Source organism: Procambarus clarkii, chromosome 8 (genome assembly GCF_040958095.1).
Source record: "Procambarus clarkii isolate CNS0578487 chromosome 8, FALCON_Pclarkii_2.0, whole genome shotgun sequence".
Lineage (NCBI taxonomy): Eukaryota > Metazoa > Arthropoda > Malacostraca > Decapoda > Cambaridae > Procambarus > Procambarus clarkii.
The window spans coordinates 48,776,200-48,804,184 of record NC_091157.1 but is presented as its reverse complement, the minus strand read 5'-3'; the positions used below and the strand labels follow the sequence as shown (position 1 = coordinate 48,804,184).

Genomic DNA, 27,985 nt, shown 5'->3' with positions numbered 1-27,985 from the left:
TTTGGTGTGAAGCAAGTACAGTACTGTAGATTAAATATCGTTGCATTTATTCTATTTTTGTTATGCTACTGGGCAATTTGTTCCATAAATCAACACCCCCTATTTCCAAGCCAATAGTTAGCTAGCTCATTTCTAAATCTAAACTTATTAAATTTGTATAGACTGTTTTGTTTAATATTCTGTTGATATATTTAACATTGGGGTAGTCTCCGTGGTGTAGTGGTAAGACACTCGCCTGGCGTTCCACGAGTGCTTTGTCATGGGTTCGTATCCTGGCCGGGGAGGATTTACTGGGCGCAAATCCTTAACTGTAGCCTCTGTTTAACTCAACAGTAAAATGGGTACTTGGTTGTAAAAACAATTCTTCGCGGCAGGGATTGTATTCCAGGGACCTGCCCGAAACGCTACGCGTACTAGTGGCTGTATAAGAATGTAACAACTCTTATATATATCTCAAAAAAAGAAAAAAAAATGAAATATATATATAAATAAATAAATAAATAAAATAAATATGTTTATTCAGGTAAGGTACATACATACAAGTGATGTTACATTAATGGATGGATATATAGAATATATATATATTAAACAATATATTTAACTTTAGAAATATCTCCTTTATTATACCCTTTCATCAATATGTATATGTCAGTCATATCACCACCTACTGTCTTTCTAGAGCAAGTAAATTAAGCTTTCTTGATCTCTTTCTTAGTAAGGGAGATTTTTATTTCTTGGATTAACTCTGTCATCCCTCTCTTGATATATTAAAGTGAATTTAAGTCTTTTCTATAGTACATCGACCAAACCTGAACTGCATAATCTAAATGGGGCCTAACAAGGACAAGATAAAGCTGAAGAATAACATTAGATGTCTTGTTACTAATACTTCTAGATGTGAATCCTGGTATTTGCCTTATTCCTTACATTTATGCATTGATTTTTTTTGCTGAAGATCCCTGCTAATCATGTTCCAGATCTTTTTTGCATTCAGATTTGGTAATTTGAACATTGTCTAGCTGATATGTATTTATGGTAATTCTTTTAATTTCTCACATTCAGGATCATATAATTGACAGCATTAAAAAGGTAAAGCATCTTGCTTTTCTTTTTCACTTCAAATGGTCAACTGCTTAAAATATGCCGGAATAGAACGAGAGCAAGTTTGTCGAACATGAAATAGGCTACTAGCCTATGTATTCCCTCACACCTCTTATCACCAGTTATTTAAGAACCATTTGTCACACTTTATTTGGAAGTCAAAGCTGATATTTTTCTTTTTTCCAAGGTCTTGTAGTTTTTAGTGGGCAGTTTGTGCTTTGCATTAACAATTATTCCTCTAAACATATTTAAGTTGCCATTGATTCGGTTTGTTGCTTTATTAATAGAGCTAAACGTGAAACAGCACGAGAAGTGGGGGGTCGTTTTGTAATGTCGCACATGTGGGATCTGGAAGACCCTCGTCTTCTAGTGTGTGAAGCCAAGTCTCTTCTTGGCACCACAAAACAGAGAGATCACTACCTAACTACATCTACTAAGGATGATAGGGTGAGTAAATTCAAGATGTATATCATTTGTATTTCATTGAATGTTGTTAGAAGTTTTGCAGAACATTAATTATATGGCAGAAATTTTTCGGTGAAATCTATTATTGCCTTATCCACTGAGGTTAGTATACTCTTGCTTCATTAACTGAATTTGAATTCACATTTACAACACAAGTTCCAAAAAAAAAACCAGCGTTGAATGTAATGAAACGCCATTTTCTGGGTGAGACCCGGAGGCTCCCCGGAGCTTTACCGGCTGATATGCTAATGTCAGACTTTGGCATCAGTCATGTGTATGGAGTTCTAGGGCCTACCGGGGACCACGAGCCAGAACCTGGCCCCCTCAGAGAGGCAAGGGGAGCAATGGCCTATAGAAACCCCCGTGTGGTTGGAAGCATTCTATGTCTGCCATCGACCGGGTCAAGCATCCAGAAAGGTAAGCATTCCAAAACAAACCCCTATTCTGGTGAAAATTGCTACCTAAGCCGAACTAGTGAATAGAACTCTTCAACAGAAAACACGGAAACTAGTATGACGTCATACGTCACCGCGCCGCTGTCTGCGCAGCTCCCCCCTCCCCGGGAGGGGGAAGGGGGAGCCCCAGACCTCCCACGCCGGCTATCCACCCATCAGTTCTGAGGCTGGATGTCAAAACACGCGAAAAACGCCGACCGGAGGGAGGGAGGGTTGCCGGGGAGCCTCCGGGTCTCACCCAGAAAATGGCGTTTCATTACATTCAACGCTGGTTTTCTGGGGGGAGCCCCGTCGGCTCCCCGGAGCTAACTACCCACAGAGGAAGGTCAAAGGGACAAAACCGGGAGGCGGACACCACGCACCCCCCAAGGAGGCGAGACAACCGGCAGCAAACGCCAACCCAAGGCGCCACAGCCCCGAAAATCCCGGGAACAACACGAGAACCACGAGCAGCAAGGCCCCTGCACGAACACCAAAAATCCATGCCCGAAAGACTGCAAGGCCACGTCGCCCAGACGGCAGCGAGAGCAGCGAAGCCACGAACGCCACAGGCATGAGGGAAGAACACAGGCAGCTTAGCCGCAAGAACACGGCTGACCACCCGGGACACCATCACCCGCGAACCGGGAAGAACAGAACCGGATCAACGCAAAACGCGCTCCGGACCCAAACGCCGTGGCACGCAAACAACAGCAGAGGGCCGCCACTGAACCCAAAAACGACACACCCCCGGCCCGACCAACAAAGCACCAACAAACCCTGGACCCCTCCAGAATGCAGCAGCCCCACCCCGCGCCAGAAAAGATGGAGACTGCTGCCATCAAACAACCAAAATGCTAAAACCGAAGGAGCAAGAACACACAGCGAACCGACCCCCAGAGGCAAAGGCCCAAAGGAAAGAGCCGACGAAAAAACACACCGGAACCGAAGGGGCACTACCAACCGAGGAGAAAACAGAGCACGCTGACCAGAGACCAGGATGGTGCAAGCGGCGCACGAACAGGCCGGAGGTGAAATGACGCACAAGACAGCTGACTAACGGTGCAGAAGCAACACCAAGACCGAAAGCAAGCTGAAGCGGCTCCGCCTGCGCCGCACGAAAAGAGGCGACAGTATGTGGCAAGACGACGGCCCCCAACCCCCACTAGAAAACTAAGCCGAGAGTAAACCAAGCCAACAAGAAGGACCCACCGAAGAAGGGACAGGAAAAGGAAGGACCGCCAAAATACCCCATACTGCCGCCAAGAAAGCACGCAGGTGGGACACCTACCACGAAGCCACCCGACCACCAACCGGAGGCGAGACCACGAGGCAGAACATAAGCAGCCCCGACAAGGCCCCCCCGAGCCCAGGAAAAAGGCGGAGCCGCGAGAAGATCTCGGGCGCGACCACCGAAACCCAGGCGGCACAAGGAGATGGAACGTCTGCCGAACAGAAAAACTCCGAAGCATGCAAGCCCGCCAGGAGTTCAGAAACGACGGGTCCGACGCGAGACATCGCAAGAACCCCCCCAAAAAAAAAATAAAACAACAACAACCGGCAGGGCAAGCTAGGAAAACCAAAGAAGGCGGAAGGGTCGCCGCCAGAACAGGACCCGAACCAAGGGGCACGAACAACTGCAACAGACCGAGACAAAGAAGCACATCACAGGACACAGGCTGACCAACGCCTAAGAACACACGCAGAACATTCCTGCGGCAGAAGAGGCAGGAAGAAAGAGCAGAAGCACAAAAAAAAAAAAAAAAACCAGGAGAACAACCAGGGGTGGACAATCAGGCAGGGACAAAAACCCCACGCAATCCCCAGGCACAAAACGGCAGCAAAACGCCACTCCACAACCGGACACAGGAACAAGGACACGCCACCGTGAAACACGGTACCAATGCTCACGTGCAGCAGCAGCAGCAACAGGCACCACTGCAACATGCAACATGTAAATAGCAACTCCCCTCTGCAAAGGCAGAGAACGGAGCAGGCAGACCCCAGACAGGGCCAACGGAGACACGACAAAACCCTGCAGGCCCAGAAACCTGCACCAGGCGACCGACGGCGGAGAAACCCCGCTCGATACCCGCTGGATGAGGTACTGGGAGCTCTTTTACACCTCAAGCCCGGCCCAAGGTCAGGCCAGACCGGCCAGAGGATGGCCCACCAGGCAGCTGCTAGGAGCAGTCCACCGGCCCACATACCCCCACAACCAGGATGGGCCGGAACTGCCATACGAAAACAGTCCAGTGCGCCCTGGAAGTCCACGGACGAACCAGCAAGAAGGCTTATGCTCGCAAGTAGGTCGTGTAACAAGCACAGACCACTGATGGTAATACAGTGTTCCCCAAAAGTGCCAATAGCACCACTGCACTCCACTGGTACTATCCCGCAAGTTCTACCAGATAGGCGGGACCCAAGAGCCAGAGCTCAAATCCTGCAAGCACAGCCAGGAGCCTCACCAGGTGAGTACAGAACCAACCCTACAACCCCCACACCTCACAACATTAAAAAAGGAGGGTCCCCTGAACAACTCCAGCATGGGTTGGACATGCACATGAGGGGGACAGGAAGGGGTGATAAAGGGACAGTCACTGGTGTGCGAACGGTCTCAGTCGTACAAAATTATACCTAAATAAAGACAGGTATATGAACACCGCCGCATCCAGCGCCCGGCCAAAAGACGCCAGACCGCAGAAACTCACCTGGCGAATGGTGGCTCGAACTTGACACGACTCAACCGTGCCCAGAAGAACTTGGGAGCACCGCCAGGTGAAGACGCCAGAGCCGGACCCGCAGGAGAACAGGGAGAGGCGAAGGAGGCGGTCCACACCCATGACACAGAAAACCGCGGTGTCCTCCCCACAACTGGGAACCAGGACACCCCTGGCGCAAAGGGGCACATACCGCAGCCAGGGAGAAGAACGAGAGGCGAAGCACTGTAGCAAAAAAAGGGCGCAAAACCCCAGCACTGAACCATCGCCCAGACCAAAACAAACTCCACGGCGCATGCGCATAACACGCTGGCCGAACCGCACACCCTCCCTGCGGGAAGGCGCCAGCCAGGACTATTGCACGAGAAAAAGAGCCAAAAGAGGAAGCAGGAACAATAAAACCGGCCAAAGAAGCAAAGAGCCCAAAAAAAGGGAACCCAAACGGGCGACAAGGAGCCCAAACGGGCGACAAGTAGCCCAAACGGCCGACAAGTAGCCCAACCGGGCGACAAGTAGCCCAACCGGGCGACAAGTAGCCCAACCGGGCGACAAGTAGCCCAACCGGGCGACAAGTAGCCCAACAGGGCGACAAGTAGCCCAACAGGGCGACAAGTAGCCCAACAGGGCGACAAGTAGCCCAACAGGGCGACAAGTAGCCCAACAGGGCGACAAGTACTAGGAGCCGACAGACGTTCCAATAATGCGGGAAGTAGCGAAAAACCTTCCCGTACCCTCGAGAACACAGAAGCCAACACTAGTCCCGAAGGCACACGAAGGCGCAGGCGCACCCGAGATCAAAAGTCACGCAGAACCCCATCGAACGGGGAAACATGACAAAAACACCGTCCCAAAAAGCGGGGGAGGAAACATCCACCCACAGGACGGAACCAACCGACTCAAAGGCCAAGGAACCGAGCCCGGGGAGGGGCCGACGTCCAACAGCACGTACGGCGAGTGGGGAGGAAAGACCCCACTCCGCGTAACCACAAGCCCCGCCTAGAGGGGGATAAAATCCCCCACGGGGTCTAACGGGGCCAAGGCCCCCCCAAGTCAGCCCCTCCCCAGCCCCGGGAACCTACACGACAGGCCCCGGGGCCGAGCCGTTCCCCCAAAGCCCCGGCCGTACCAGAAAACCGGGGCAGCCGTGAAAACACTAAGGAAGGGAGCCCACTGGCAGACTCATACAACACGGCTGGAGGAACAGGCCCAAATGCCCCCGTCACTACCCCGGAAGGGGAATTCCCCGAGACTGCCCGAGTCTCAACACCACCAAACACCCCGCCCTGAACCTACAGACGGTAAGGAACCGGATGCAGGCAGGAAGGGTGAACCAGGGGAAAAACGAAATACAACGGGGCAGCCCTGGGGCTCCCGGGGAGGAAACCACGAGAACGTTGCCACCACCAAGGCTCAAGTGCAACGCCCCTGCTGCCCGCACCCGCTTTGTTAGCACAACTGGGTAACCGAGCCACAACGAGCAACCAAACTCGCAGGACACCGGGTCGAAGGTGTCACCGACCCCACAGGCAGCAGACGGAGGCAAAACAGAGAGTCACCCAGAGACAAAAGGTGAGAGCAACCCTCAAACTCGCTGGAAGCGAGGGGGGGGCTCTGGGGTCACATCCATCGGACCCGCGCGCCCCCAGGGGTTTCCCAGGGTCCCGAGCGTTTACTTTAAGAGGACTCGCGCTCAGGTAATCCCAGGCAGGGTACTGCTAACCGGCACCCAAGCTACCAAACAACTTTCTAAGAGCTGAACCCCCGGGACGTGTACACTCACGGGGACCTAGCAGGGGGTACCACCAGAAATACTCAGAACACAAGGGACACAAGGGGCAAGAACGAAGGCAGACCCCCCCACCAGGTATATAAACAAAAGAAAAAGAAAACCCCGCAAGAGGACAGCGTACCCAAGCGGAACAGAGCCGGCCGCTATGATTGGTAAAGACAAGCTGCACAGTACCCCGCGCCCCACCAGTGCAAACACTGCCCCTTACTCTAAGGCGAACAAGGGAGACAGAACACCCGAGCACACAAAGAGCGGCCGAAAACCAAGCGGTAAACGGCCAAGCAGGGGCAGGACCCAAGGAACTTGTGGAAGGTGGCCCCAAGCCCCAAGGGCAGTACTTACAGGGCACCTAGGGAAGGGAACCCTAGGCGCATGCAGCCCGAGTACTGAAGAATCACACCCGGCTCACGCACCACCTAGAAAACAGACACCACACTCTAGGTACAGTGCTGAAACAACCACTGGAGCCGGAGCACATAACCATTGCCTATAGCATCAGCCGAAGAACTGATGGGTGGATAGCCGGCGTGGGAGGTCTGGGGCTCCCCCTTCCCCCTCCCGGGGAGGGGGGAGCTGCGCAGACAGCGGCGCGGTGACGTATGACGTCATACTAGTTTCCGTGTTTTCTGTTGAAGAGTTCTATTCACTAGTTCGGCTTAGGTAGCAATTTTCACCAGAATAGGGGTTTGTTTTGGAATGCTTACCTTTCTGGATGCTTGACCCGGTCGATGGCAGACATAGAATGCTTCCAACCACACGGGGGTTTCTATAGGCCATTGCTCCCCTTGCCTCTCTGAGGGGGCCAGGTTCTGGCTCGTGGTCCCCGGTAGGCCCTAGAACTCCATACACATGACTGATGCCAAAGTCTGACATTAGCATATCAGCCGGTAAAGCTCCGGGGAGCCGACGGGGCTCCCCCCAGAAAATGACCTAATCTATTGTGTTGGGCAGATGTAAGACACAGACTATACCAGGTTTTGAGAGACTATGCAACATAGGAAGACAAGTTGGATAGTTCAGGAAGACAAGTTGGATAGTTTAGAGAAGAGCCTAGTTGAGCCAGAGATGTAAAATTGACAGTGTCTAGGGTTGAGCTGGATGTTTTTAAGGAAGAGGTTGAGTGGCCTGCTCAGGAAGGAGCTTTCACTCAATGCCTTATTTTTTACACTGCTGTATTTGTTCAGTAATAATGTTAAATCTGTTATGAATTTTCTTTATTGTTTTCAAGACCATGTACCGAGTTGCAAATATTTTTGCAAGGATTATTTTATTTAGTATATGTTAGCTGCTTGCTAGGAGCTGTCAAAATTTTCTCCCCTTTTTTTTTTAATTAAATATAGTTTGAACTTTGTTGACAATGTAGACTATTGCTTATCAAAATCGTAAAAAAAGTCTGGTAGATGTTTCCATCCTTGCCTGTTTACAGCTTAATGTCAGATTTTATTTTTGTGAGTCACTCAAAGTAAAGTGCGTGTTGTATTCATTTAATCCCCTTAAAGACTCATCAGAAGGATGTTGAGTATACTATAGACGACTTAATGGCTATTATTACTAATAACATTTCCAATGACTTAATTTTCTGTAAAATTTACTGTAAATATAAATTATCTGAATTCTTGTGTGACATTTGCAAATGTTCAACTATTGTATTGCAGATGTGCTCCTTCATATTTGTTTTCCACAATTTGTTATAAACACAATCGATGTTACTTTTTTTTAGAATATTGATGCATTCCATAAATCACTCGTGAAAATTTATTATATCAATTAGACTATTTTTGCATCTTTTTACCCTTGCTTTCAGTAATTGTTGTATAAGTACTGTCATTATATAAGTATATATTGCAGCCAGCTGTTATGTTGGCATCCCTGTTCGTGAGTCCTGACCATGGCACCATTGTCCAAGATGTGTTTCCAATGACTCCAACATATTCCCGCCTGCTTGGAGTACAAGTCCCCTATTTCTACCTTCTCAATGCTCAGGATGCTGAGAAAAAGGTTTGTGATAGATAAAAAATGATCAACACATGTTTAAAACTGTAAAATTTGTGTTGAACACAGAAATGCTGGACAAACCAGAACATATTAGAGGAATTCTGTAGTATGTAATTCTCTTACAACAGAACCCCATGGTTGTAACAGAACCCATGGGCACCACACCAGAAACAAATACCTATTTGATATTCCAAGAGTATGACTTAATCAAACTAGAAATGCTCTACAAATCAAGGGACCCAGAATGTGGAATGACCTTCCCAATCATGTTTAAAGACTGTACCTCTCTCAACCAGTTTAACATAAAAACTAAATACTACCTAATAAACTTCATGTAACCTACCTTACCCCTAAATGTCAACCCATGTCTTACTATTTTAAACAATGCTGTTTGTTGACCAACTTGTATAATTGCTATTTTCTGCCATGTTCCCCCCTTTTTTATTTTTTATTTTTTCAACACAATTTATACTTCAAGCTGACTTACTATTAAGTTTTAGCCTAAGTGTCCCCCCTCCCCCTTCACCTTGCCCGAAACACTATGCATACTAGTGACTTTAGGTATTGTATATACTAGCTCTATCTTTAAATTCCAACATTATATTTGTAACTCATCTTCAATGTATGTATGTACCTTTACCTGAATAAAAACTCTAAATCTAAATCTCTTATAATGTACAGCACAAATATATGAGGGGAATAATTCTAAAGCTAGCAAAGTAAGATACTGTATTAAAATGTACTTACAAATGGAATGCGAGTAAATGTTAAAGATCTGCTGAGGCATCTCCTTCACAAGAAAATGGGAATTTACCTGAATTTACCTGAGGGACACCAATACTAGAGGCCTCGAGAAGGAAATTGGATAATATCTCTCTGTATTCCTATCCTGAGAGATTATCATCTTGAGTGATGAGGTGGTTTGTTGAGATATTCTCTGGTTGGTCAACCAATGATACATTGGTTGGGCCTTGATATATTGGTTCTGTGAGCTAAAGGGAATATAGAACACTGGGGGAAAAAAAAAAAGACTACAGAAGTAGTAGATGACATGAGGTATCGAGCATAAATACTGTAACTACATTACATTAACAAATAGTCTTTGCTTCTCCCCAATAGTCAGATGCTAAGGCTGTACAACAAAAAGTGATGCGGGATTTTGTCGGTTTGGAGAACTGCGATAAGTCGACGAAAGATGCCATGCTCAACTTCTCATTCTATCTCTCTATTGGAAATTTGGATGATGCCTTCAAAGCTATAAAGGCTATTAAAAGGTAAAGTACAATATACTTTTGCCTTTTTATCATAGTGTACATTAGAAGGTAGCTCTGTAGAAACTCTTCATGGTGAAGGGAAGGGAACTCTCAGAAAACACCATGCCATTAATACTATATAGCACTTGGAAGGGGTCAGGATAAGGATCTGGGATGGGACAGGAGGGAAGGAATGGTGCCTAACCACTTGGACAGTCGAAGATTGAACGCCGACCTGCATGAAACGAGACCGTCGCTCTACCATCCAGCCCAAGTGGTTGGGCTGAAATGCTTAGTTACCTGGATAATAGTCATGGAGACCCTAGATGAACTGAGAGTTCTTAAGCTTTCATATTTACTGCTGAGAAAGTGATTTAGCTTCTGATAATTTCTGAGACTTGTTTCTATCCCATGTTATTGATATAATATTATTGATCCCCATGGTATAAGACCACACAGTAAATTGGAACAGAAATTCTAATTCTAATCATACATAATGGTTTTAGTGGAAGTAGAATGATTAAGTATGTTTAAGTTGATATAACTGGTGTGATGGTAAATATTTTCTGATGGTTAACATTTCCTTGTTAGCTACCAGGTTTAAACCCTTCAGCAGTGACTTGGACATTAATTGCTTCCCGAATTGGATGGCCTAATGGTGCTGAGTGGCAATAGCTTATACTGTACCTGGTTTCCATGGCTTGGATGCTTCCATGTTGCAGTATTGGGAGTTAATAAGAGGCCCACAAGAAAAACGCATTTCGTTACATTTTATATTTTTAGATTCTTCTCCTTTTTTGTGTGGCAGTGAAACAGTGTGGGAAAATATGGCCAAGATGTGTGTAAAAACCAAACGCTTGGATGTAGCAGCTCTGTGCTTGGGCAACATGGGTCATGCGAGGGGAGCAAGAGCTCTTCGACAAGCCATGAAGGAGCCACAGTTGGATGCCAGAGTGGCTATGCTTGCTCTCCAGCTTGGTATGATGGTAAGAAGACCCTTTCAACACTTTTATCATCTAATTGTGTCTTTATTATTTGACATACTGGTACTGTATATATGTTTGACTCTAATGTTGCATATTATTAAACATAAATGTGTCAATTTATATATGATCTGAGGAAACCAAAACGAAGAAATTCACTGGCAGAATTTAGGAAGAAGGAAACATTGTATTAATGTGTACTTTGTTGACTTTGCTCCCTCTCATAGTTACATTGCTCCATGTAAAGGCATTAACATCAGCATTAACATCATCATGTGGCTTCTCAGATTAAGGAATGTTATGAATGTTCAACTGGTTTTCCATTCTTATTATTTTTATTTTTAACTTAAAATATTATTTATTTTTATTTTTGCATTTCTTTTTTCACTGCCATGTAGTTGTTTCTTGCTTGTTTGTATTGCTGGTATATTTGAGGGTTGGGCTTCTTCCTATATTGAACTCAATTTTGTTTTCTTTTATTCTCTTACCCCCTTATTGTTTCTGTTGAGTCAATCATTACTGAAGTCCTCATTGTTCCAGTTCCAGGTAATCTTACATGCTTCATTTCCCAATATTACCAGTGATGGCATTTCATTTTAGTGCTTGAATTGTAAATAATTAACCAGATTTTGGTTACTTGGCCATGTTTTGAATGTGTACAGATATTTTCTGTATCCTATTTCAAACCTTCTCATGTATGCTCTTTTTGTATCTGTTGGTAGGAAGAAGCTGAGCGTTTATATCGTGGCTGTGGGCGGTATGATTTGGTCAATCGCTTGTACCAGGATGGTGGCATCTGGTCAAAGGCCCTGGAGACTGCAGAGAGCAACGACAGAATTCATTTACGTTCTACACATTACAATTATGCAAAGCACTTGGAGAGTAAAGGTATGACCTATTATCTGTGATTGCCCCTCTTGGCAACCTCCTTATGTTTAAACCTGGAAATAACCAACCCATGAGAAACATGCTACTATTGACACAGAAATCACAATAGTGTGATACATCAAATGAACAAATCCACAAGGAATTATTTACCATGTCGTGGCGCAAGCAACTAAGGAGCGTCTGGGATCATCCTGGACGTAAGTTTGAACCCTCGTCACGGCCTTTGCGCATTTGTTCACGCTATTATTATTACCCTTCAGTGTATATTAGGGTCCAGGGCCAGAATCTGGCTCATTCAAAGAGGCAAGGAGGAGCTTGTGAATCAGAAATCACCACAGCACTGAGCAAAAGATCCACTTCGATAAATTGGTGAAAAAATGCAGTCATTATCTTGGTGATAATGTGTTTTAGTGTTTGGAGGCTAGTTACTAATAAACAGTATTTGCATAGTGATAGTTTCTTCAGCCTCCACTCCCATGAATCTTGGCGATTCTAATTAACACTTAAACGGGTTTCTCGGGTAATATGTTTCATATTATAGCAAGTGGATGTACAGTGAGGGATTGAGGTAGACTCTATACTTCCACTTTTTCAATTATGTGGCAAGATTACTTGAAAAGTTAATTGTCACAGTGAAACTTCCCTTTTGGACAAAGTGAAGAGAAATATCACTGAGAACCTGGTGAGTGCATCAAATCTTGGGTAAATTATTTAGACTGAACTGGGGAGCAACCAAGGAACCTGCTCAGAATGAAGTATTTAATAACACTTAAAAGTATTTTTTTGTTTATAATACTCCGAGGAACTCTGAGTACTGATATTTGAAGTACTCGTGTTGTTACCTTGAGTGAGAGATAAGGCGAGTGAGAATGGGTGAATTATTTACTCTACAAATTTTGTTTCAGGTGACTTCAGTGGAGCCATAAGCCATTATGAAAAGTCAGACACTCACAGATTTGAAGTGCCTCGGATGCTTTTTGATGATTTGCCAACACTTGAAGACTATATAATGCATACTAATGATAAGTAAGTGTGCAGAATTTGGATATTTTCAGATAAATAAGGTTTTAATTATATATTTTTTTCTATAATATATATATTACCAATGGAACGCTAAAAAAAAGCTGGAATAGTTTGGCCAAAGTGATATTTGAATATGTGAATGTTCCATGTTTTGAGTATGGCACTGGACCAGCAGTACGTGTATTCATATTGACCTGATCAAAAAGAATAAAATTAGTTCAATATTGATTTGTTGATTCATTTTCTGAATTTTTATGAGATTTCCCAGATATCGGAACCAATTTAATACTGTGCAGTAGTTTTAGTTGCTTTGCAAGAATATCATTTCCATTCCGACTATTATATGAACCATTGTTACTTTCTTGCAAATGTTCTAAATAATATAAAAGAAAATAAAAAATGTAAATTTTGTAGGTGTACTATACAGTTGCTCTTTCAGGTATTATCCTGCTTTTTCTATGAACAGGACTATACACAGTCAACACAGGTTGACATATCACACAACATGGGCAATGACAATACACAGGAGGTACAATTAATTTTATCTGGGCAGGCACCCCTTTGGTAGCTTTTCAAGCTTTCCACCCGATTACCTAACATATTTCAAAGCCACACCAGGCTCCTGGATAGAATCTGGCCCTCTTAATAGAGGCAGAGGAGTCTGGGGATCTAGGATACCCAAGTATCTTAAATCCCAAGATAAGACAGTACCCAAGAGAAAAATGCCAGCAAAAACACAACTACAATGGTGAACCTTGGCAACACACTCTGTAGTCATGTAAAGAATCATTACCTGGGTTAAACTATTAATCCATCAAGTGTACACACCACCAGGCAGCATTACCAGCCATCAGTGGATTCTTGATGCCACCTCACTCATTCTCGCACCTGGGGGCATTGTTGACAACAAGCAGTGCAGCTCTACTGGACCTCAGTTCTGCATGTATAAATAAGTGGTGGCCATCCTTTGGACTTCATCTGAAATAGGGACCTTTACTTGTTTTCCTTGACCTTACACTTTACATGTGTTTGGTGCCTTCCTCTTGTGTTTCTTGATTTAGTGTTTGATATGGATGCATAGTATCAGAGTTCTCTTCTGTGATTACTGGTTATGTAGCCCCCTGCCTTCATCCAGGTTTATCATGCATGAGGAGGTTCAGGACCTCCTTTCAGGAGTCTCCTTTTCAGAAGCTTCTTCCTAGGTAGTGCATGTGTCTTGGCTGGTGCTTAAACTGCAGTCATATATAATGGGAGGACACACTTCTGTGCAGTGTTGTGGACTGGTTGGGGTCTGTGGCAACATACCCTTATCCTCATCATGTGTTTCCAGGTCAGGAGTTGGAATGTATATGATAAGACATTTCCAGGACCTAACTTCCATGCCTGGTCTATGCTAGTAGTTTCCCCATTCTAGTAATTCTACATCCAATATTTCTCTTTTATTTAAAGCACTCGTGAAATGCGAGGCGAGTGTCTTACCAACTACACCACGGGGACTGTTGGCATTGGAGGTAGAATTACTGGACCACAGCCAGAGTGCATGGGTTGTATGAAACCCTGATTTTCCTTCAATGGAAGCCTCGGGACCCCAAGAGGATTTGATGTGTGTGGATTTCTGTGGTTAGCCCAACTTACGATTTCTTAGGGTTTGGTTTTTCATACAGTTCACATGTGGAGTGTGTTGATTGTGCTGGCAAACGATCTATTCTGTTTGTCTGTCCTTTGCAGATTGACCCATGGTTGATGAATCTTTCAGTTGGATATGCAAGATGTTTGGTCCCCTGCAGGGGGACTGATATGCTTTTGCATGAACTGAAGTTGCTGGGCTTTTCTTTTTCTTTTCCCTCCAGTGTTCTGCTACTCCTCCCTGCTCTTGCCAGGCTGGAAACATTTGTCTGCGAGATGGTCCTTGCGACTCTTTGGTGGTCAACTCGGCCATGGTTTCTGGGTCTTTGGGCTCAGTGGTTGGAGCTACTTAAGGCTGTCTCTTCTAGTGAATTGGTAGAGTGTCTGTATCATGTTGGTTGGAGGTGCTCTTCTGGTCTTTGCATGTCGAGTTTCTTGGTCCTGGTTTTTTAGCTGCTTGTGTGTGTGATCTGGTGACCGTTCTTCTCTTGTCACTTCTGTGACTCTTCTTATCCTTCATCCTCAGTGAAGCCTCTCTTGTTGGCTCTGATTTTTTTCTTCATAGCCACTTGTGCATATTTTAATGTTCATAGGCGTGTGTATATGTGTGCGCATCATTTATGGTAATAAGGCTGGCGAGTAGTGCACATTCTTTACCTGTATACACATGGCATCGTTCACAGTCTGTAAGCAGGCGATGAGTCACAATAATGTGGCTAAAGTATGTTGATCAGACCACACACTAGAAGGTGAAGGAACGATGACATTTTGGTCCATCCTGGACCAGTCTCAAGTCGATTGTGAATGATTTCGGATTCACAATCTACTTGAGAATGGTCCAGGACGGACCGAAACGTTGTTGTACCTTCACCTTCTGGTCCCTTCAGACCTTCTGGTGTGGTCTGGTCAACAGTTTGTAAGTTTCCAGATTTGTCTTTCCAGTCATGGTCCCTAGTCTGGTTCAGCTGTCACACAGGCCTATAGAGGGAGGAAAAAGAAGGGGTGCTCAATTGATCCATGATCAGTGATAAATGTGTGCATCTGACTGTATGGCAGCCTTTATATTTGCTGACCTTAGGAGATCCCAGCTTAACAATTGCTAAGGGCAGGACTTAAGGATAGTTATCATTTAGTAACGGGACTTACAGTCTACTAGATCTCTCATCTTTTATGACCGTGCATCAGCACTGTTCATCTATCAGAGGCTTACTTTCAAGTGCACCCTTATCATATATAGGGATTAAAACAGTCACACTCATGGACTCAAAAATGTCTTGTCATGTTGTATTATGTATGTAGTATTATGAATTTTGTATCTGTGTGACTTGCTGTGGGGAAACTATGTTGCCACATAGTTTCATTGCAATCAAGACCCAATACTCATATTTAGATTTAGGCCTCAAATGAGATACGGGAATTGGTTACATTATTCAGTGCCATGTTTTGCCCAGAATACAATTCACATGAAATTAAGCAATGTAAATAGAAATAACAAGGTTAAACTATTTGTCCTTGACCATTTGGTACAATATAATAATTTTGATTCTTGTTTTCAGAGCACTGAGGAGATGGTGGGCTCAGTATCTGGAATCCACAGGTGAAATGGAGACAGCACTTCAGTTTTATGAAGCTGCTCAGGATCATTTATCTTTAGTGAGAGTCTATTGCTACTGCAACAACCTTCAAAAGGCTGCAGATATTGCAAATGAAACAGATGACAGGTAGGGGTAGCATTAAGATTTTATTGCCTTTTGCTTAAACCTCTCTATGTTAACCATCTTTGGTTTATTTATGGTTGATATAGATTTATAGATACATTCATTCAAAGAAACTGCAGCTAGCTTTGTGGTGATGCTAGTAATACATCAGCTAAGCTGAGAGTAGGTTAGAGATATTCAGAGGGACCCCACCAAAAAGAGCTATTTCATTATATTCATCACTGGTTTCTTATTGGAATGTATTATGATATATATCAGAGCTGCTTGTACTTTTATTTTGTACATGAATATGACTAAAATGTACACAAATCTAAAACACACACAAATGTTGAATCAAGGAATTTGTGTATATCTTATTTTATTATTCTGCTGACCAATAATATTGCTCCAAGACATGCCTAATTTTGATCCTTTACAGAGCAGCGTGTTATCACTTAGCACGGCAGTATGAAAATGTGGCTCAAGTAAAAGAGGCTATTCACTTCTTCACCCGAGCCCATGCCTATGGAAATGCCATTAGGATATGCAAAGAGAATGGTTTTGAAGGTAAAATTAGAATTTTAGTTCATTGATTACATAAATGTATCATTATGTGAACATTTTGATGATAGGAGCAATAAGTAGTAATTACTGCATAATAATTTACCTTAACATCGGTAGCACTTTGGCTGCCATGGCTCTACAGGGTGTGGGCATAAATTGTATATTGCTCAGGAGTTTTACCCCGTTGGGTTTGAGAGTTTGGATCTGAACAGTTCTTCGCATTTTTTCTCTGTGTTCCTAGGCATATTGGCCTGGGATGGCGTTTTGTCCTTTTCATTTTTCCTCACATTCTCTTCGTGTATATAGCTGGTAATTATCATGTAGCTTCAACATTTCTTTTAGGGTTTATGAATTGCAGTAAAGTTGTCTTAAATAATATAAAATAATTACTTAAATGAGGGAAGAGATGATGCAGAAATATGACTAAATACAGTACTGAACAGCATCTTCAAGTGGTGTGGGTGATATTACTTGTCTTTAGGTAAATATAGTTTCTCATTACAAGAAAAACTGAGTTCAAATGAAAATGTCAATATAGTGGATTAATGCATAAATATGAGGTAGCTGGAGAATTTTCTTTGTTCATAAAATGCATTAAAATGCTATAAACTTTATATAGACATTAATGTTTGGTCAAAGATGCTATTTTGTGTGCCATTATTATTAACAGATCAGTTGATGAATCTGGCACTTGTGGCTAAACCTCAAGATCAGATTGATGCTGCAAGGTACTTCTCTTCCTCTGAACGACGTCAACTTCCCAAAGCAGTGATGCTATATCATAAGGCAGGGCTTCTGTCAAAGGCAGTTGATCTAGCATTTAAATCTGGCCAGATCAGCGCAGTTGGGCAAATTGCTGGAGAACTAGATGAGAGTGCAGACCCTGCACTTATTCAGAGATGTGCAGAGTACTTCATTTCCAATGGGCAGTTTGATCGTGCTGTGTCATTACTAATAACTGGGAAACAGGTAAATATCACAAGACAAAATTAGGTTCTTTAATTTAAAATTTTAAGTTGTACCGCATATATCCTATATGTTTTGTATATTCTTGATTAATGATGATATGGTGACTGCTGTAAATTCTAATGGCTTTTCAGTAAAATCAAGATGATTTAGAAGTAATCAATCTCGTAAATCATTAATTATCATTAAATCTTGTAAATCATTAAATCATCGAGTTGAAACTCAAATATAATAATTCATCACTGATTTCTTACTGGAATGTATTACCATATATATCAAGAGCTGATATACAGTATATCATCGGTACCCTATTTCTCATTTTTATGGGGCAAGGAAGCATCAGTTCAGATAATATAATGAGCAATGTAGGAAAAAAAAGGCTAGCAAGCTAACAAGAATGCTAAAATATGTTAACAAGCTACACCCATCTATTCACTGGTGTGTAGCATAAAGTTGAGAGGTTCTGGACACGTAAAAAAGTTATTATGGAACTGAAACAAAATATTCCTGGGCTGTTTGTACAAATGTTCCTAGGCTTGTGGGTTCTCCAAACTTGGTCATCTGGACTGATGCTTTTCCACACCATTTAATTTATAATTAATGTGCACTCATCTTTTCAGTATTCTGATGCTCTTGATCTATGTGTAGAGCACAATGTTTGGATCACAGACGAATTGGCAGAAAGGTTTACTCTGCCTAAGGACGAGTCGAGTCGTAACCAGATATTAGAAAAGGTGGCCGAGTGCGCTTATGCCCAGGAGAATTATAAACTGGCTACTAAGAAGTTTACTCAAGCTGGAAATAAGGTTTGTAATTTATATAATATGGCCAGGGTTTTCATCAGATAATGATTTTTTGTATAATAAAGCTTACTGTGGTTAAGTTGCTACTCGGTAAGCCTTGCCCTTCAAGATCTCAAGTGACTTTACTGTTATTTTAAGCCATATAATAATTGATATCTTTTCCTCTTGAATTTAAATAATTGATAGTATCTATTAACATATGGTTGTATAAATTCAGTCAGCTATGATGACCAAACCACACATCAGAAAATGGAGAGACGACGACATTTCAGTCCATCCAGAATTTGTTCAAGACGGATGGAAATGTCATCGTTTCTGATGTGTGGTTTGGTCATCATATCTTCAGCCATGTTATTGTGACTCATAGGACTCATACTGTGACTCAAACCAGCTGTCAGGGCGCCTGACAGCTGGGTGGACAGCGCTTCGAATTCGTAGTCCTGAGGTTCCGGGTTCGATCCCCGGTGGAGGCGGAAACAAATGGGCAAAAGTAGGCAGTTCTGAAGTACTGTTGTGGTGGATGAAGATAGTGGCACACAATCAATTTGTACACCACTCGGTGAAACTAATCCTAAACCATGGAATCCCCTGTGCTAAAGTATATTGGGATAAATCCTCTACCTCAACTATGATAAATCCAATCAGAAATAAATGGCCACTGCATAGCCTAGATAAGCAATCGATGGACACGAGGCACAGTGAGTTTTACTGGCTACTCCAAGACTTGTGTTGTGAGCGGTGCTTTCCCTGATGGTGACTGAAGTAACCTTTGATAACAAACTGGTCATTGGCAGGGTGATACGTACTTAGTTTTTCTTGCATTTCTAATTGTTGGTTACAGTGAGTGTTAAGGGTATTGATCACTTTTGGTGGTGGTTATGGGTTGGTTGTTTGGTGGTGTTTTGAATTACCCACTATTACCTTCCTTCCATTAATTACATAACTAGATCATTTGAAAGTTTTGTGTTATAGTGGGAGACAAGATTAATTTGAGCCTTGTGGGTGTCACAAATCCTGGGTTGGTCATATAGGCTCTGGGGACATTGGTAGAGACATGCTAAGAAACACACTTTTCTTGTCTCCTACAAATTTTTTAAATTTTTCTCATAGGACATCATCTTTGTATATTTTATACTGTATTCATGATGTATAGATTAGTCACACATTTGTCTCTAAAGCCTTACCATAAATTAAAATATTTTTGTTTATTTACAGGTCAAGGCAATGAAATGTTTGCTGAAATCTGGTGACACAGAAAGAATTGTTTACTTTGCAAATGTTTGCCGTCAACGAGAAATATACATAATGGCAGCAAATTACCTCCAGAGTTTAGACTGGCGTAAGGAGCCAGAAATAATGGGCAACATAATTCAATTTTATACCAGAGCAAAGGCCATGGTTTTGTTGGCTGGTTTCTATGACTCCTGTGCTCAGGTCAGTAAGCTAATACAGTACAGGTAAATTGTTATAATAAATAGAATGTTGACCTTGGATGAATTATGGTACAATAAGTCCTTGCATTTTCACAAGATAATGCTTTGATTTAATGTAATGCATATGAAAATATATTTCATTGTTAAGGGTAAAATGAAAAATAATTTTTTTAGCTCCAGAGAGCCTACAGATAGGTACTTATTAGAAAATACAAGTACCTATCATCTGTAGGCTCGGAGAAAGAGAGAATGGTATCTTTCTAAGTTGGTCTCTTGGATGCTTCCTTAACCAAGCTCCTGTTGCCCATAGCTGCAGTGTGTAAAATTAGGTTTGGCCATTGAGCTTTGTCAACTATAATGCAGCAGAGTTCTCTTAAGTGTGTCTTGCCACACCATCTAAAGTAGTCTGTCCAGCCCTGAATGACCATCAAACAGTACATTCCTCTATACTCACACAGCTTCAAGCAATGCACTCATGTTGCATTTGAAGATTCAAAAATAGTTAAATTACATAGTCATAATGCTTAGTAACTAATACAGTAGAGTATTGCAGATAAATATGCATAGTAACCTGTTTGCAAATTATAGCAACATGTTCACAATATTATAGCAACCTGAGAAAACATATCTCAGGTTGAAAACACATCTCGTTAGTGCCACCATTAGGTGGCGGCACTACTGGGTAGAGGATTAGGGAAGAATAGAAACATCAGTTTTATTAGTCCCCCTCTATTGTGTCCTCTCTGCAGGCTACCCTCCTGTGTGTATCTTACTGAAGTTCAGCATTCTTTTGAATTAGGTGGCTGGAGAGTTGGAGGGTAGTTGGATAGAGGGTTCGTTTGAACGTCACTTTTGATTGTAAAGGAGCACGGATGCCAAGATTATCACTCCGTCAGACTATCATGAGCCTTGTCCAGAGGACATGGAGGATCTTATGTTAAGGAACAAACTAATGGCTCATGCTCAGAAAAGGGGATTGCATGTTTACCCAGAACATTTTTTTTGTATTTCAATTAATCATGGAAAACTAGTCTTCTTTTAATGTGTCATTACAAGAATGATTTCAATCTTTTTTTTTATTTGAAGGTTGAAATTGATGAGTTCCAAAACTATGAGAAAGCTACTGTAGCCTTAAGTGAAGCCTACAAAGTTCTGACATCCATCAGTGATCCCCAGGCCCAGGAGAAACTACCAGCAATTCAATACAAATTGGAAAAGGTTAAGCAGTTTCTTGGGATTAAGAGGTACAGTAGCATCAATTCTACCACAATAATTTGGAGTAACACTAGAGTAGCATTGATAATGTTGCTTTAACATTACAGTACTGTATATCAAGCTCCCACTGTCTCCCACACACTGTTACAGTAATCTAGCTTCCTAACATTTATTTATATATGTATATATACAAGAAGGTACAATGTGTTTATGAGAGTACATAGAATTAATGTGTTTACATCCTTGCAAAGCCACTAACATGCATAGCGTTTCGAGCAGGTCCTTAGTCTAACAGATAACTTTAAGTAGGTAATTTGTAGAAAAATTTGAAGAATAACAACAGATACATACTAAGAAAATGTGAAGAGAATTAATAGGTACATTACTGTAAAATTCGAGAATTGTCAACAGGTACATTGTAGCATAATTTGAGGATTAATTCTAGATACATTGTATGAAAATTGGCATTTAACACAACAATCATGATATAAGATGATAGCAGTGATTACAATGGTGAAGTTGTATGACTTAGGAACATATATTGGGGAGTGGGTAGCACAAGATACAGTGCAAGTGCTTAATACATATTGTATTAAGCAAACACATCCTCTCTTATTTCATTATAAATAAAGATATACAATGTTTATTCTGTAAAGTAAAAAGATTAAGTAATTGTATGTAAGGTGGCTTATGCACAAATCTCAATCTAGCAACAAAATATAATTTAAATAATGAACCCGCTTACTCTCTCACTATGCATAGTGTACTTTTGTTAGTTTTTAGATGCACGATCAATAAAGGTGCTTCAAGTTTTTACTTTAAAATATAATAAGCTCAAGAGGGTGATGTCATGGGAATCTATCTGAGCTGTCAGTAGTGAGTGTTTGCAATTTATGCTATAATAATTTTATTATTATTAAGCAAAAAATAAGGGAAAGTATTTGTGTTCTTTCCAAATCCTTTAGCAATACTGAACACTAAAATTATTGTTAGCGATCATAGTGGAGACTTTAATATATTTTTTTTTAATTAACTTTGGTGTTGGTTTAAATTTACACCAAATCAGTGCAAAATATCTTGGTGCTCTCTGTAGCACTTCAGATTAACCTGGCAGGAAAACTAGAAAACTCTTGCAATGAGATTGAAATAAGGTGTATGTCCCGAAACCCTTGCCCGAAATGTTATGGTATTAGTGGTTTTAGGTGCTAGCTCTATCTCAAAATCCAACATTATGTTTGTAATTCAACTATGTATGTACTTTTCCTGAATAAAGAATTTAATTTAATTTAATGAGTAAACTTACATGGATAGGAGCTACATAGTCCTCCCAGCTTAGTGCCTTCTTTTGATAATTACTTTACCTATATGAGCAGACCACTTTAGATAAACATAACACAGTTTTTTTTTATGGAAAGTGGTCTCTGAATGCAGTGCGGTTAACACTATTGTTTCATAAACTGTATATCATTTAATCACCTGTCTTTCAGAATGTTTGCAACAGATGGAGATTCGACCATCAGCGAACTTCAGGAATTATTGGCCGAGCCAAATATTGAAGTTGCAGTAAGACAGGGGGATATTTATGCAGCTATAATTGAATATTATGCTGCTCACAGCAACTTCAAGTCAGCTTTGGGTGCTTTGCAAGAAATGAAAACCAAGCTACCTAAGGTAAGATAATGTACTAATGAATAGTTTTGTATAGTTTAGAGATTAACATGCAGTAATTAGTGTAACTAGTATACTGCATCACTAGTTCATGAATTTCCTCATATTTGCTTACTGAAATTACCTAATATTTTTGTATACAGGGCATCTAGTTTATGCATGAACAGTACTTGCAATGCAGTTCTCCACACATACAGAAACCATGCTCATTATTTCTGTAAAGTAATATTTAGTACTTATCATTCCACTGATTTGATACATATCCTCAATATCATTCTATCCATGTGTCCTCATCAGTGTTGAACTCTCTAATGTCTGGGATTGAGTGTATTATTTAGTGCTAACTGTACTATCCGCTTTTGGATAAAAATCAGGTTAGGTGTGAATTTTTTCTGCCAGTTTTACTTTGCTACAGCAAACTGACATCTGAAGTTAAATCATACATTGTTCCGATATGTAATTGCAGCTTTCCCCATTAATTGATGGAGTTGCATACCTTAAAAACCTGACATTAGGGGGAAAAAAATACACATATATCAACTCGCATTTTTCCCATAGACTAACGATTCTCACTACTTCATCCCCACTTTACTCTCCATCTCTATTCCTTTTACTTTTCACCACCTTAATCTTTATTTGCTCTTCCTTTTTCACCCCATCCAATCCTCCCCTTCTGTACCTATCCCCCGTCTATTCTGGTGTTCCTTGCACTTTTCCCATTTTTTGTTTTCTCTCCTCACCATCTACAAACTCATGTCCCTCCGTTTATATATTCCTCCTTCCCTCTCTGCATCCATCTCTTTCTTCATCATAGACCATCTACCATATCCCAGTCTACTTCATCTCTTCTCCTCCTTACCCTTAATTTTCAGCTCCCCTCTTTCATCAACCTTCATCTTTCCTAATCACCCCCCCCCCCCTCCCCTCCCTCCCAACCTCCGATTCACTTTCTTTCCCCATCTTCTTCTTGTGGTTCTCTTTGGCTGCACAGCAATGACCCCTACGGTATGTATCTTCCTCTTGAAGAGTGGAACTAATATTTGTGTGCCTAACCCATAGATAAGATGAATATTGTATTTATTAAGTTTGTGACCTAATTGTTGTATTTTGAGAGAAATGATTAATCGGCCAATTCCATCTCTCTTCCTCTTTCCTTATTTGTGTCCCCCCACCCCCTTCTTATGCCTTTGCCTTATTCCTGTTTCCAGTCCCCTTGTCCTTTCTTGTCTATTTGATTTATGCAAATTATAAAAATAAAAATCTTCAAAATGATAACTTTTTTATAGGCAAATCCCAGTTACTACATAGATGCCCAAGCTTTGCAAGCCATCTCACGAACAACAGGCATGAACCTAAGTACAACTGATAATGGAGGGGTGGATGGAGGCGGAAGTGAAGATGATGGCAATGCCAGTGATGAGGTGGTAGAGGAGGAGGAAGACGACGAAAGGCCGCAACATCATTTTGCTCTCAATGGGTCAGCAAAGTTTTTCTAGACATTGATTTAGAAATTTAAGTTTGTGAAATGTAAGAATGCAGTTTGATATTTATAATAACTATAGATATATATTTATATATAATGTTTATTGTAAATGAAAAATTAATGATAATCGTGGAATTTAATTTCAAGTGCAACGTTTTAAATAAAAAAACATTCTAGTCTGAGATCTGTTTTATTGTATTGTAAAGTGAATAAAGTTTGCACCTCAATATTTTAAGATATAGAAAAGGAATTATTTAATATAGTTCAAGACTGCAAAGGAGAAAGATTCATACGAAGATTAAGTAGCAGTTGTAAGGGCAAGAAAATTGGAACCTGGGTATGGAAGAACAGTTTTGATGACCAAACCACACACCAGAAGATGGAGAAACGATGACGTTTTAGTTAATCCTGGACCTTCATAAAGTCGTGTGTGAGAGAGGGGAAGGAACAGGCCAATAAATATAGGAAGAGAGTGAGATGAGGAACAGGTAAGGAAAGAATGTAAGAGTAAGGTGAAAGGTAAGAATGCAATGAAGAAAGAATGATCTGAGGTAAGAATAAGAATGTAACAAAAAGAAAAGGGGGTAGACCTAAATCAAGTTACATTTGTTAAGAAGGTTAGAGCATTTAAGTATGTACTGTGAAAGGGAAGAGTCAACAGCAACAAAGCCAGGACTAAGGTTCATGTTGGGGGTATGTTGTGTATCAGAGCCGTTTAAGACGGCATACCGAAACGTTGCCATTTTTTCATTTTCTGATGTCTGGTTTGGTCATCATTTTTTCAGCCGCATTATTGTGACATGTCGTCTTCATATAACATTGTCAAATTCATTTGTATTGATGTTTTTCCAATTTAATTAGCACATTACAGGCACGAATTATGCAGGGATTCTCAGACTTGGGTACTTATACCCCTGGTGCTCTCTTCAATGTTTGCATGTTTCAAGGTTGCTCTAATTTGTATATACTGTATGTTTCAAGGTTGCTCTAATTTGTATATACTGTATGTTTCAAGGTTGCTCTGTTGACGAATCTAGTCAGTAGAGCATCCTTGGAATATAAAAACACTGGAGAGAACATTAGGGCTCACATACCATTATTACAGAGTCTCAAGCTGGGGTAAGTTGCAGATTGATATGGGAAGAAAACACTATTTTCTTACCACATCCTAGCATAAAAACAAGAAGTTAGTGACTGACTAGAGCCCTTCAGTATATAAATCATTCTTCTTTACATGTCTTTAACAAGCCCTCAAGTCTAATTAGATTTATCCTCAATTCGTCCAGCAAAACTGCATCATGTGTATTTAAGAATTGGGAAATATACAGTACTGTATAATAAAAAATTATAAAAAAAAATATACTGTATTTTGATTACACGTCATAATTTCTCAGCCTCATTCATTCCACACACTTTTGTAGAATGTTACATTATGTAATTTGTTGCATTCAATTATAATGAATAAAAACTACATTTTTTTTACATTCTTTTCACTATTTAACGTAAATTCAAAGTTGGTTTAAATTATTTATTATATATTGCATTTCCTTAATACAGTAATTACAGAAATACTGTACTGTTATCATACTGTAGTAATATTTTTTACCTTTGGCATGATGTTTTATTAAGCTAAAATAAGAGTGCTGTTTTTCAAGAAATGCAGTATATAGTCTGCCATAAACTGCTTCATTTTTAAAATAGCTTGATGACATGTAAACTTGTTTATATATTTAGATGTCTTTTATATGTTACTTGTATATGTTATTCATGTTGTGTTGGCACGAAGTAATGCTTCAATTCTCTCTGTAAACTGATCAGCTCAAATGCCAAACATGACATTTTGCAGAATTGTTTAAGATTTTTAACAGCAAATATTAATATCTAATATGAATTCTTGATCACTTCTCTATATTATTTATTACTTTGAAGTGATAAAAGTAAACTGCCTGTATTTTAATAGTATGAAATCATTGTGTATGGATTTGAGATTTAAATCTTTAGTTTTACAGTTTTATACATAAAAACCTATCGTTCAAACCAAATACTGTATGAGCAACAATCTGAATTAGTATTTTTTCCGTCCATATGAAGCACACGACATTTAAGAATATAAATACATACATGTTCTGTATAGTATATACAGAAAATAAAATATTATTCTTTCAACATGTTTTGCTACCCTATTAAAATTAAAATATTAAAAATTCTGTACAACTTGCTGCAAATTTAAATGGTACAATCTTGGATTATTAATTGTTAATGTTGTGATTTGAAGTTTGGAAAACCCTCCAAACAATACATTGGAAAATCTGAAATTTAAACAGCATTCCTTGTATTTAAAAGTTCCATTGAATGTTTGCTATAGTACTGGAAATTATTCACACACGTTATGGATACAGATCTTTAACACACAGATTGTACCTCGCATAATCTGAGTGCTCAAGTTGATCTTCAGTTGCTGTGGACAGGGTACACAGCAAGTGGAGATCAGTTGCCTCTCAAGTGGCTATTTTATACCCGGCCTTACTAAATTCCTATTTAAAAGCGAGTACATTTTCATACCCAATTTTTGTATTTGCTTGGTATTAATTTTGTTCACAAATGTTGCAATCATTCACTATTTTTAGACACCCAAATATCCTGTTATATATGTCTGGGAATATAACTACTGTATAACCTAATATATGTGCTGTTCTCCTTCATAGATTATTATTTTGTCAGTACTTTATGCAATCTTGTGCGTTGAGAAAGAATTTTTATATGTAGATAACAATGTCATTGTAGTCTTTGATTTCTTTAATCCTTCTAATTCAAAAGCGATGGAAATTCCACATCTTTAGTAAACATAAAAATGTTGCATTTTTTGCTGGCTACTAAGTCAAATTGTTGAAGTATATGTTTAACTATGTAATTAGATTATCAAAGCTGTACCTTTCTTACCTAGATGAACATTGGGATTCAGTTTCTGAGTCCATATGTGACTAACTTTTTCACTATTACTCACAGGACTGGTATGTAGTGTATTATAAATTAACCATACCAAATCAAGTCATTTTAGGTTTTCCTCATTAAGTCTTAGATGCAGCAGCCAAATTAACTATTCAAGAATCTTCAATTCTATTGCCTGAAATGCTATGCATGCTAGTGGCTTTACAAGAAAGTTAACAGAGAATATAGAAAATAAGTTGAATTAACTCCCAATGTAACCTCTTGTATATAAATAATAATAATAAATAAAAGAAATATCCCATGCTCTGAGTTGTATCCAATAATTAATACTCTATGCAAAAATTAAAAAGATAGGCTGCAAGGAATTTACTTTAATGTTTATTCTAATCACTAAGGGGTCAATACATGGTATATTCCACAAAGGTGTGGTTATGTGGACACATAATATAATGTTTGTATGCTGAAACACTGATAACAATGATTTAATGTTGCACTTGTATATTGTACATGATGGGCTGAAGCTGGAAATACAAATTTCATAATGAAATATGACCAAAAACAAAAATGTAGATTTAACTAAATTTATCCATATTTACTTTGTAATCAAAATTCACCAATGACTGAAAGGTGCACAAGTGGGAGTTGCAATAAAAAAAAAATGGCCAATCAAATCTAGGAATAGTCAGCCCAGAACTAAGTTGACTCTCATACCAGGAACAGTTAAGGGCCACATTCCCACACCGAAAACCAGACACGATAGAACTAATCTCATCGACTTCTAAAATACTGAACAATATGGAGGATATTCAGATGAAATATGGATATCAAAGAACAATATAGAATACATAAAATAGTCTTAACTACAAAAAAAATGCTCAAGGAGCTAGCATGAAACAATGCAATTGGCCAAGATGGAGTGTCACCTTGGGT

General features: G+C 40.5%; 1 protein-coding gene across 9 annotated transcripts in view; it reads left to right on the top strand.

Annotated features, from left to right (window-relative positions):
- rempA (intraflagellar transport protein rempA) overlaps window positions 1-26,272 on the top strand; it is a 129,843-nt gene extending 103,571 nt beyond the window's left edge. For 8 of the 9 annotated variants that reach the window (XM_045744874.2, XM_069318116.1, XM_069318107.1 and 5 more), the window contains exons 14-27: window positions 1,389-1,548; window positions 8,358-8,507; window positions 9,624-9,778; window positions 10,566-10,743; window positions 11,463-11,628; window positions 12,534-12,654; window positions 15,834-15,998; window positions 16,414-16,541; window positions 17,209-17,507; window positions 18,125-18,310; window positions 19,523-19,741; window positions 20,827-20,984; window positions 22,443-22,626; window positions 23,910-26,272. In XM_045744874.2, the coding sequence (XP_045600830.1) occupies window positions 1,389-1,548; window positions 8,358-8,507; window positions 9,624-9,778; window positions 10,566-10,743; window positions 11,463-11,628; window positions 12,534-12,654; window positions 15,834-15,998; window positions 16,414-16,541; window positions 17,209-17,507; window positions 18,125-18,310; window positions 19,523-19,741; window positions 20,827-20,984; window positions 22,443-22,626; window positions 23,910-24,119 (2,479 nt within the window). In that variant the 3' untranslated portion in view covers window positions 24,120-26,272. The remainder of the gene's footprint in view (window positions 1-1,388; window positions 1,549-8,357; window positions 8,508-9,623; window positions 9,779-10,565; window positions 10,744-11,462; window positions 11,629-12,533; window positions 12,655-15,833; window positions 15,999-16,413; window positions 16,542-17,208; window positions 17,508-18,124; window positions 18,311-19,522; window positions 19,742-20,826; window positions 20,985-22,442; window positions 22,627-23,909) is intronic. The other variant, XR_011225831.1, reaches the window with a different exon arrangement.
- Window positions 26,273-27,985: the final 1,713 nt, after the last annotated feature.